General features: G+C 39.7%; 1 protein-coding gene across 1 annotated transcript in view; it reads right to left on the reverse strand.

The window, feature by feature from the left end:
• myo15aa (myosin XVAa) overlaps nucleotides 1–11,502 on the reverse strand; it is a 33,256-nt gene extending 21,754 nt beyond the window's left edge. Inside the window, exons 1-16 of the mRNA XM_073494096.1 lie at nucleotides 11,420–11,502; nucleotides 10,959–11,022; nucleotides 10,674–10,783; nucleotides 10,226–10,300; nucleotides 8,009–8,099; nucleotides 7,826–7,831; nucleotides 7,284–7,387; nucleotides 7,057–7,120; nucleotides 6,373–6,486; nucleotides 6,108–6,269; nucleotides 5,689–5,802; nucleotides 1,697–1,755; nucleotides 1,322–1,445; nucleotides 1,031–1,126; nucleotides 245–376; nucleotides 19–144 (exon numbers count right to left, since the gene is read on the reverse strand). Coding sequence (XP_073350197.1) covers nucleotides 19–144; nucleotides 245–376; nucleotides 1,031–1,126; nucleotides 1,322–1,445; nucleotides 1,697–1,755; nucleotides 5,689–5,802; nucleotides 6,108–6,269; nucleotides 6,373–6,486; nucleotides 7,057–7,120; nucleotides 7,284–7,387; nucleotides 7,826–7,831; nucleotides 8,009–8,099; nucleotides 10,226–10,300; nucleotides 10,674–10,783; nucleotides 10,959–11,022; nucleotides 11,420–11,502 — 1,524 coding nt within the window. The remainder of the gene's footprint in view (nucleotides 1–18; nucleotides 145–244; nucleotides 377–1,030; nucleotides 1,127–1,321; nucleotides 1,446–1,696; nucleotides 1,756–5,688; nucleotides 5,803–6,107; nucleotides 6,270–6,372; nucleotides 6,487–7,056; nucleotides 7,121–7,283; nucleotides 7,388–7,825; nucleotides 7,832–8,008; nucleotides 8,100–10,225; nucleotides 10,301–10,673; nucleotides 10,784–10,958; nucleotides 11,023–11,419) is intronic.
• Between the last annotated feature and the right edge of the window lie 570 nt (nucleotides 11,503–12,072).

Consider the following 12,072-nt stretch of genomic DNA (forward strand, 5'->3'; position numbering starts at 1 on the left):
CACTGAGGAGCTCTGTACCTGGTAGGTGACCCGACCAGCAAAGTGCTTGATGGTGAACTCTGGGAGGGGCATCTTTGGCTTCAGATACAGTGGGTTATTGCCGTGGTGATAGTGACACTTTTGGAGGAAGGTGTGGTCTGTTGCCTGGCAACAAAGCAATAGACAAATAAAAAAGATGAATATATTTAATGTATGACAGATGTGTCAGTATCTTCAGGTCCTCCTCAGGTTTCTCCTGCCCCACCTGTGGGAAACAGCTCTGGTCATCCAGAATCCTCAATATCCCATGAGGCTTAGCAGCAATGAGGTCAATGCAGGGCTGGTTGTCACTGAATGGGATGTCCTGCCAGGGGATCTGTTCTCGATTGTACTCCTCCTGCACAGGGATCACATGTGATGCAATTTAACACACAATTCCTTTGTCTAGATATAAACTTTTATACATTTCTGTCAACCAACTTATCAATTAACTCACTGATGAGAGCTTTTTGTACCCTTGTTTTTCTGTTTTATTTTGTGTATGGATTTGTGATGTTAAGAATGTGTGTGCATGTGTGTAACTGAGGCGTTGTCCCCGTCATATACAGATATTTTGTTAAATTAAACATTTGCTCTCTGTTTTGGCCTTTTTTTCACACACAAACAGGGTTTTAGGTCACCAAAATGCCCCCTTTAAAGTGTAGATTTGTCAAAACTTCCATGTACTGCTGTGCGTCTATGTGGACATGTAAAATGGAGCTTTTGGGAAACCATGATCCTCACCTCAATTTGCACACACCTGTTAGTGTTTTGCAAAATGAACATGCACCAAAACAATAACAGCAGCGGTGGACTACTGGTTTGTTTATGCTTCGGGAGCACCAATATAAGTTATTTGTTAGCACTCAAGGTCTTTTTTAAAAGTTTATAACTTAACTTAGCAGCTTTCTACAATTTTAAGGTTGTGTGTACAGAATATTTTAGAGGGGAAAAATATCCATTTACACGTGGACAAGGCCTGAGTGCCTCTACAGGTGTGATGTCGACTCACCTGTTCTTCCCTGAATACGATCCTGTTGAAGAAGAACTGCAGGTACTCGTTTGCATAATTGATGCAAAGCTGCTCAAAGCTGTTGAAGGCCAGATCCTGTTGTTCCCACACAAACACACAGAGACACAAACACACACACACGAACATCTGGTAATTCTTTCTGTCTCATCTGCATGTCTAAAGAGTGATTATCCTGCAGTGTCTCTGCTGTGCGACAGAAGGAAGTGACAGACGGGATGAGATGCATCATCCTGTATGGAGGAGGATCAACGCAAGATAAGAGACACTCACCTCAAATCCATAAATGTCCAGGATGGAGATGGAGATCGTGTGTTGGCAGGGGTACACCTGAGCATTGATCCTCTCAGTTAACCAATGGAAGAGCAGCGAGTAGAGGATCTTGGCAACAGCATCTCTGGAGAACGCAGATTGTTTGTGTGAAAGCATTCAAAAACATCAGATATAACAGTAAAACACTGACAGGGAAATATTTACGTACTTTTACATAAATAAGGGATCTGAATAATTTTTTCACTGATGCAAATTATTAATCTTAATCAGAACATATGGCTAATTACCTAAGAAAGGTACTGCATGTGAATTGCATCTGGAAGAAGAGTAATTTATTTTCATGCAGTGCAAGTTGTGTATGTAGTTATCTCTCACCTGGCATCAACAGCACTTTCCACAGTCAATGGCGTAAAGATCTTGTCCCTCATTGTCTCCTGTAGAGACAACAAAAAGGTTGATTAAAGCAACACATTTTATGAGGAGCGAAGGGTGAACAATTTCAGCATCCTGGCACCTACTTCATAATTTAAGGCAAATCTAACATATACAGCATATGAACTATTTAAATATTTAAAGACTGTACACAGCTGTTTTCACTTATGTTGCCTGATTCGACATCTTATTGAGACTGTATGGATGTGTGCAGACTTGATTGATAGCTCCTTCACTCTCCTGTTAGTGTTGTTGTGCCCAGTCAGTGATTTTATCATTTTAAATAGGAGGGATGGCCCTAACCCTTACCCCAATGTATAACCTACCTGTCTTCATATCTCCCCCACAAAACATATAAAATATTTTTTATATATACAATATTAATGAGGTAATAATACAAACTCAGAAATATTCATCTTTTCTATAACTGAATAAACAAGCTGTTCTCAGAGGAAAATAAAGTCCCAGAACACTGTTTGAGGCTAGAAAGGTGGCAGGGTCCACCACATATAGACTTCAGTCATAAAAACAAAGAGAGTTTATCTATTTAGTTTGTTTTTGGCATAAAAAATCAGTTAATGAAGATCTTTTTCTTTTTCCTCTCCAAAACTACATAGTCCATCTTTAAGTATTTATGATTAAAGAGGTTGTATATTAAGGGCGACGGTGTTGCATTTCTTCAAATCAAGGGGAGGATCCCATGAAATGTATAATAACACTGGGTAGGGCCTTGCTTTTTTGAAAATGGTACAGTCCCTGTGAAATACCTCAACATCATGCTGCTTAATGCTCTTTTGTCTGTCCCAACTTTTGCAAACTCTCCCAACCTTGCTCTCATCTCCTCCTATGTGCTTCACTTCTTATTCTTATTCTACTTTTATCTCCCTCGCTGACATCTTCTTCTTTGCTGCCCTCATTTCTTTCCACGCTCCCACTTTTTTACTTCTTCTATCTTCTATTCTCTTATTCATTGACATGAGTGTCTGGGACTTCAGGTCTGTCTGCATGGTTTGAAACTTGAGACCTCCTCTTTAAATGCACTAGATTGTCACACACAGACACAAACATACATGCACACACACACCTCATCCAGCCAGAGGAAATTAGTGGATACGACTGACTCCTCTCCTGTTACATAGGAACCATAGGAACCACCTCTGTAATTAGAAAATCAATAATACAAAAGGCTCTTAGTGTGTTGTATAAGAGCGAAGAATGTGTAGAGGACATAAGGTGCACCGTGATCAGATGTACTTGTGTAAATGTATTCCTCCCTGTCAGAAGCATCACAAGACCGTCAGGACAACTTCAGCTCCTTTAAACCGGATAGTTAAACAGTATGTTTTATGAGACTGGAATATGAGAGAACATGGATAAAAAACAAAAGAGCTACCAAGAAAACAAGGATTTTTTTTCAGGATATCCACTTTGTGAGCGTATGTACTATAAATGGAGCAACAGGGTAAATCCAGTAGATGGAGAACTAGAATACTCTTTTGGTTTGTTAAGCCAGTTTCTTTCTTTTTCTGCTTATGATCCAGTAACGCCGATGGGGTCATTCCTGTTAAGCTCATGGAGCTGGTACGGATTCAGTGCCTTTTTGCTCAAGGATAATATGGTAAATTAAAGCTCAGGACTGAATGTGTGTCATAAGAGGAGATGCAAGGGATGTTGCAGTCAGGTTGGAGGTTAAAGTCTTTCAAATGCTGCTCTTTTTTGTTTTGTTTTGTTTTTGCAAGGCCTGTGGATGTCCTTCTTTCAACAACCAGCCTGTTAACAATGACAGCTCATTGGATACCACCAGCGAACTCTGCCTAAAGCAAAGGAGTGCAACACGGCAATGTTTTTTGTCCCATTTCTCTTAATTCATTTCGCATTGAGTTGTTTTTTTCTTGAATTTGAAATGCTCAGGCAAACAAAAAGCTGCCGTTTTGGACAAAGAAAGCGGGACTCTCATCCAAAAGAGCTGTGATGTTTGGAAAAAGCTGGTGAAGTTGAAATTCCAACAGAAAATTTAACTGAAAGGTCTCCTCCCTCAAGCTACAGTGCACTCACTTCTGCTGAGTGTGGCTATTTATAAAAATATGAGCTATCCAAATGACACACTGTAAACAGAAGAGATGCTTTCACTGCCTGAAGCTTCGCTCTACAAAGAGTAGCTCAAAAGCAAGTGTGTGAATACTGTTTGTGCCTATTTATGTCTGAGTACTGGATGTCCTATCATACAATGCAGGATGAGTGCATATGTGTTTACCTTGTTGTGTTTTGCAGACATGTGTAGAGTGAACAAAGTGATCATCGGTGTAATCATAGACAAACCTGTACTCACATTATGTTTTAATTGTTTAGCGATTCTGTTTCCACATGGAAACTTAATCAGGCCGCTGCACATGACGACAGATTTGATTTGAGATTTGTATTTCAAAACATGATGAAAGAATGAATGAATGAATGAATGACTGAATGAATGAATGAGGGCTCATGGAGGTCAGAGGTCAAAGGTAAGGCACATAACAGGTAAAACAGTCCAGGACACAAAGACACAGTGACATGTAATGTGGAATAAATTAAATAAAATAAATAATCATTACAGCTAAGACTCAATAATCTCAAAACTGTAAGTCTCTTTGCATTTACAAAAATAAATGAACATTTCCATTAAAATCAGCAAAACTCTGGGTGACAATCATCTTATGGATTTTTTTTTATTACTTTGAAGGGTACAAGCAATTTATTTGTGTTTTTCTGAGACTTTCTAAGACTCTGCTTACCACTAACAGTGGAGAAAGGTATTTTAATAAAGCAGGTAACACAACTTATGGATGTGAAAAGCAGTTTGAGCCAAAATGTTCCTTTAAAAAAAATCCCTTTCAGTAAATCAAGTGAAGAACTAAACCAGCACACAAATATTTTGAGGATCTGACTCAGAACCAGTGGTGCATTGACAGGAGGCCATTACTGAATAGAGCTAAAACAGGTGGTTTAACAGACTACATGCTTGAGCAGACTGAGAAGTCCTCGTGCAGTGCACACTGCCAAGATCTGCAAAATATCCTCTACTAAACAATCAGTTATAATCAACCAATAAGCATTGGCTAAAGTTTACAGCTCATGCAGTTGTTGCATATATATTATCTATCCAAACTAAAAGAACCAACCTTTTGTCACTTATTTGTACATTTTAAATATACAGCTTTCTCTCGTAATATCAGTTACTCAACAATATACATTTAATTACCCACTCCTTTTACTGTCTACTGATACAAGTAGTCCTTCTTGGGTTTGATTTTGAAATAAACTGCTACTTGATGCCTAAAACATCCCTTAACCCAGATAAGGCACAGTAGGAGCACTTTTTCACATTCTGACTGAATGGAAATACAGTGTACTCTAGCGGTCTCTCTGGCTCCACCAAGACAGATGAGCATGAGGCACTGTAGTGAATAATCTACTGGGGACATGTGGATGATTACTTATAAACAAAGTAAGATAGCCAAGAGACCAATATCCCACAAACCTTTAGTTTATGAAGATAGCTAGGGTAGAGAAGTTTTATAAAGCCAATCACAAAGAGTCAAGACAACTGCACAAGTAGACCAGTGACAAAAGTACATCTCTTTCTTTCCCTCTGTGTGTGGGATCGACAGGTGTGCCTCCTTTGTGTCTGGGCAAACGACACTGAGAGGCAATACAATGTCTTTAATGTCAGTACATACAGTACGTGTACAGAGGCAAGAGAGAGACACTGGCACACTGCCATGTTACCTGCCTGTCAACATTGGGTCAAACTCAACTGTAAACGTACTGCACAGAACCAGCCAGTCTGAGAATGATGGGGTTTTATACCTGGACCAGCTCTTGCTTTTAAGCAGGGCAAATATTTTTAACACTATGTAAAATGTAATTAAGAAGTAATTCCCCAGTGAAATACTGACTGTGACTTTGTAGGTGATGGCTTTCTGTAGTCCCTCTGGAGAAATCTGCAGCAGCTCTGCCACCACTCTGATCTCCTGAGCGCTCACCACTGACGCCACCTCCTGGCCATCAGCCTGTAGTGCAACATAGGAGAGAAAAAAATCATCTGTTGTTCTTACAATCATCATATATCAATAGCCTGTATTTTTTTCTGTTAATTGACATAATGTTTTTACATATTGTCATGATAAAGAAAATTCATTTGTTATTTTTGCTTGACTATATTTCCTCCAAAATATTCCAAAAAGACAACAAAAATATACATTGTATTTCACATATATACATTGCTATTGGAATTGCCTGTATTGTCTCCAAGTAAATTATATTAATGACAAAAATAAAAACAAGGGAAGATAAAAGATTACTTTGGTAACTCTACCTCATGTCTCTGAAAGTAGACGTTGCCCAGGTGCAGTATGGAAGAAAGAACTCTAAAGATGGCCGACTGGTCTTCAGGGGTGAAGTGGAGGATCTCCATGGCAGCAAGCAGACGCAGGAAGTCATCTGCATCGTTCTTTCCTGTTATCCCACAATCCCCTCCCTGTATGGAGAAAGAGACACTTCCAAATGTCATCTGTATCTCCAAGCAATATTTCTCAAAGTCCTGAAAAGACTCATGATCATGCTGCACTGTGTTATTCTACCTGGTTGAGGTAATAGTAGGTCTCAGCCCCTTGTAGATAGAAAGCCTGCTTCTGCTGCGAGGGAAGACCTGCCAGCATCTCGTAGAAGATGTGATAGTTTCTCTCATCTTTGGCCTGAAGGGGAAACACAAGCTTAACATTTTCACATACAGGAAAGTATAAAACCACGTTTCCACTGCAGGAACCTTCCTGAGAGACTGGGAACCTTTGGTGGAACTCCAGAGTATGTTTCCAACATGGCAAACAGGGTCCAGATTACATTCTGGGAACATTACCCCCCAAAAGTCCCTGCTCAGACCTAAAGGACCTTTGAAGGTGGGGTTTGCATTGTTGAACAATTCTGATTGGTTGAGGGATGCAGCAATTTATTTCAGCCACCATTTTCATGGACATGGACTTACAGATGGGACACACAACATTATAGCTGTTGCAGCAGTAACATCATTGTTGTTGTATAGTCACGTAAAAATAACATGAAAGACAGCTGTTGCTCTTTCATATGTCAACAGATTGATTTGCCTAATCTTCATGGATCTTTAGTTTGCAGTAAATGCAGACATCAACAGGCTGAAGTTCAGTTCATTGAAAAGCTGATCCTGGGACTTCAGGTTCTGGGTCCTTGGGGTGGAAACATGGTTAAAGATCTGAAGTGTCATCTTCTATGTGTGTGTCTGTATGTCTCACCTGGAAGACGATACGAGACTTTTCGAGTAGATACTGAGAGGTTATGGCACCACTGATTACACCACTGGACAGAGAGACAGAGAGAAACAGCACAGAGCAAACGAGAGAGAAGAAACACAAAAACAAGAGTGGAAATAGATTTATTAAAAACAAAGCACAGTAGGGTCTAAGTGATTAAAGAAGGGATAGCGTGACACTAGAACTTTTCTGTTTGATTTCATACTTACTCTTCCAGAAAGACCTCTATGTATTTCCCAAAGCGACTGGAATTATCATTCCGTACAGTTTTGGCATTTCCAAAAGATTCCAGAAGAGGAGCTGCCTCGAGTATCTACCAGGATTTCAAACACAGTAAATCAACATCTTTTGTCAGCCGGGTGACAAATATGCTCAAAATGTCTTGATCTGACAGTGATAGCTGGTCTAAAGCAAACACGCTCATTGTTTTGTAGATCTTGTTTTCAACAGAATAACAAGAAACAATTCAAATGCAAATCTCAATATGGTTATATGTAAAATTCTGTCAAATAAAAGACTTTTTAATGCACTCTTCTGAATAAGCATTAGTTAATTTAGATCATGATCAATCAGACAGGTGAAAGGATGCTAAACAGATTTTATTTGACAAGAAAATTCACATGAAAACACGATTTCTCGAATGAATATTGTCACACACCACAGCAAAACACAGCAACTTGCTATTCTTATGGCTATATGTGAAGATGAGGTGTAAAGTGTAAAGCACAAGTCATGCAGGGAACCCCACTACCTCAATCTGCAGCCAAGAAGAGCCAGAGACAGAGAAACACGGAAAAGAAGATGCACAGACATTAGTCATTCTTCAAGACAGGAACATGTGTGTGTCCTGGCAGCACTTTGTGTAGGTCAAGGTGTGTGTGTGTGTGTGTGTGTGTGTGTGTGTGTGTGTGTGTGTGTGTGTGTGTGTGTGTACCTGTTGTGAAAGATTGCATTTGTGATCTATTGCTGCTAGGTAGCGAAGGACTAGTTTGGTGGCCTCTGTTTTCCCAGATCCGCTCTCTCCACTGAAACACAGTCATACATTTACTGTACAGAGATAACACATTGATATGACTCAGCAGTTGATACAGTGTTCTGCGTTTGAGGTCACAGCATTTCTCTTTGCATGTCAGACAAGCAAGGATACTGTTAAAAAATGTGAAATAAAGTGATCATTTATAATTTTACCCAAGTGCATGTGGTTGCTGTATTTTATATTGGTTAAATATGAGAAATATCAAATGTCAATTGGAAGGATAAACAGATATATGGTTTTCTAGCTCAGAATGACCATGACATGACCATATACCTTCACTGTACATGCCCAGGTACATTTAGTCAGCATTTACACTGTTTTTTACATTGCCTGGTGGTTTTTCTCCTGCAATTTTCGAATTTTCTCATCAGAGATGGGATATTTTAATATATTTACACACTAATGATAACATAAAGCATTAAATTAACTATTTTGGCTCACCAGTCATACCGGCCATGTGACATAAAATACTATGATGATAACTGAACAAGCAGAACAGCTACACACAAAACAAACAAAATAGGAGAGAAAAACGACAACATCAGAAAACTCTTTCACTCATTAAAATTAAAAGTATCTGCACATATTCAATGGATTCCTTCATGGCAAAAGCTTTCTTTTATGGTGGCAGGTTGAACTTTCCCATTTTGCATACTGGGCTACGATAATCCAATTGCTAAAAGGTAAAATAGTGGAAAACCCAGTCATTTTGATGACAAGGCCAAAGAGTGAACATTATCCGCACTTTGAGCACCACTACACCCAGTTTTATTAATCACTTAGAGCGTCCATTATTCGATCCTTCTCACCTTCCCTCTGGTGTGTGTGGAGCGTTTGACTTAATTGACTAAGTGATGTGAGACCAGGCTAATCTTGCATTCGCCAAGGCCTCCTTTCCACTTTTGCGTTAAACCACCTGAAACGCTCTTAAGCAGACACACACACTGCACCTCACCACTGCCAACAGATTACCTCTAAATACCACCATTATGTAAGCTTGGCCACAGGGGGACAGAGGTTTGTGTGTGTGTGTATGTGTGTGCGGGTGTATTTAGGGACACCAGCACCTTGACCACATTCCAGCATAAGGTTTCAATTAACGGGCTGGTTAGCTAAAAACCGGGCCATTACTGGTCACTGTACACCAGACCACAGTTACCCGTTAACACGCACTCAGTGACTCCCACACGAACACAGGGTTCGCACACGTTCACTTGGACACACAAACCTCTGAAAGATAATCTGCTCCTGGCCCAGACCTGGCTGGGCTTTCCTTACAGGTGTCTCCTTCCGAATACGGCTAGAGTGTTCCAGGTGTGTGCAAGCGTGTGCACGTGAAGGCATTTGAGTATTTCCTATGATTGTTTCTGGCCATCTCTAAAAGCACACACCCTTGTGCATAGGGATGCACTGCATACGTGTGTATCCGAGTTAGATGTAAATGAGCTTAGCAAGTGTATGCGTGTTTGCTTGTGAAGATCAGTTTTGACATGGAGCGAGGTGCCTGTGACAGATAGGCGGAGCTGAAGAGGAGTGAAGGATATGGCTGTGTCTTAAGTTTGCTGGCCAGAAAACCACAGACAGACACTCATGAATTTACAAACACTAATCCAACTGGAGATGGAAACCTGACTGTCCAAGAAGCTTCATGTACACTGTGTACACCACGGTTATACCTTTACAAAACTCTGGAAGGTTACTTATGAAATGCAACAGAAAGGAACAGGTGTAATGTATAATGTATAATAAGAAAAATCTCACAAATTCAAGTTTGTGAATGTGCAATAAAGTTTTGTTGCAAATGTTTAGTGCATGTGTACATTAGATTTGTCCAGGAATATTTTTTAACAGTGAGGTCAGACACAAAACCCTATCTGTGTGTATGACACTGAAGTTAAGAGCTACGAGATAGTTGTTCACTGAGTTGCTAACTGACCATCCAATCAGAGGAAGCCAAACTGAAATTTGTGAACATCATTTCACAACTCATAATTAAATTACTTCTGCTTTACTAACCCTCCACCTTAAAGTCTGATTTACAGGTAAACTGAAAGTGATTAAAAATGGCAAATGACAGAAGGTTTTAGTATGGATTATAGAGACTCAGCCTCTTACCTGATTATTATGACCTGGTTGTGTTTGGCATCCATCATTTTGGAATAAGCAGCATTTGCTATGGCAAACAAATGCCTGAAGGAGAAAGGGAAACTACTATTAGATATCTACAGGGGTGAAAGCAGTGAACTGAAACTATAAGCACCAAAATATTTTCTTCTGTTTTTCTTGCCTTCTTTTCTTCTTTCCTGCTGTAATTATTTACCAGTTTCCTTCCTTCCTTCCTTCCTTTTCCTTTACTAAAATGTCAGCTTCCTTCCTACCTTTAATTTTTCTTTCATTGCAATCAACAAACAAAAAGCTTAAAAACAGAACATGATAATTACTAAAAAATCTATAGTACAAATTCACCTTTTCTATTTTTGTCAAGTATAAAGACTATGACTCTACTACCTTCAGATTGTTTTTGGTTCATTGTTCCTGAAGTTTGAGATTGAACATGACTTACGGAGGGTTCTCTCCCAGAGCACAACCCTTGTACAGCAGCACCACGTCCGTCCCGTAGATGTTGTACATCTTATAGGGGTTTACAGACACCAGAATACTACCAATGTACGTCTGAAAAAAAAAAACAAGGAATGAGAACAGTGAAAAGAAAAAAATAAAGAAACATGACATAAAAAATATAGGTTTCTAAAATCAACACATAATCACACACAAACTTTAGATTTATAGGTTCAAGACATTCTGTAGGTGGTTGTATGTTGGATGCGTGTGCTGCTCAGAGACTTACATAAATAAGCTCCCGCTCATATCTTTTCCTCAGGTTCAGCAGGACAGCCCCCTCATGCATCTCCCTTGAAAGAAGCAATAGGACGGTAGTATTTAAGGACAAAGAACAGAGAACTTCTCAAATAACTCCACCATCTAGACTGTGCATCTTTAGGCCTGTCACCTAATTGCAACTATACACTTTTCAGCTTCAAGAACCCATCCAGAATCTTGTTTGAAACTTCAAAAACCTTGGTGTGTAAGATCAGGAACATGAGATAATTGTCTCCCTCTCTCTGGTTAAGGCAGTTGTGGTGGCAGTTTATTACTTTGAATCATGATAAACCATATGCAAGACATTTTAGAAGTGATGAAATGCCTTGAATGTAACGTTCTTGTTTTACACATTTTAATGTCGCACTTGTCATTGTAGGTCTCTCACTGACACAGTGTTAACTCAGGTGTGTGTGATCTTTGACTCACTCAAGCTGTGTCATGTCCTCCACTCCATCTTCCTCTTGCTGTTCATGCTGAGCCACAGTGGGCAGGCTTCTGATAGAGTACATCTGAAACATGCACATACTCACTCAGAAATGAAGACATGATGCTTTTACATAGCCGATGCACAATGGGATCATGCACTGAAACATGCACACACTCACATGGAACCTTTTCATTTCTCGATTGTATCCAGAGCCCCTCATCTCACCAAAGAAATGTGTTTCATTGTGCCATTACCTATTCATTATTCTGCTCTTTCAAAATCATCAGCATATCATGAAGTTACCGAAGTATCCCTCTGATTACTCCACTCTACTGAAAATTCTCTACTGTTTCAGGTTTTCACTACTTAACACTTCTAACTGCAAGATGACTTGATGAACATTTGGACTTATATATACATATAGTATAGTGCCCAACTTTGCCAGCTTGTTATGTGAGTGATATATTCAAAACCTTTACCTTGTCAAACCATTGTCCCTGTGGTTCCCCCTCCCTGCTGAGATTCCACTCCCCTGGATCATGTCCCACTTGTCCCTGTCCCATCAGGCTGTGGGGGTCCAGCAGCTCCCCATCTCTATACATTGACCACTTATTGAGGTTCTGCACTGTTCCATGAGGCAGTAACCTCTCTG

Source organism: Pagrus major, chromosome 23 (assembly GCF_040436345.1).
Source record: "Pagrus major chromosome 23, Pma_NU_1.0".
Taxonomy (NCBI): domain Eukaryota; kingdom Metazoa; phylum Chordata; class Actinopteri; order Spariformes; family Sparidae; genus Pagrus; species Pagrus major.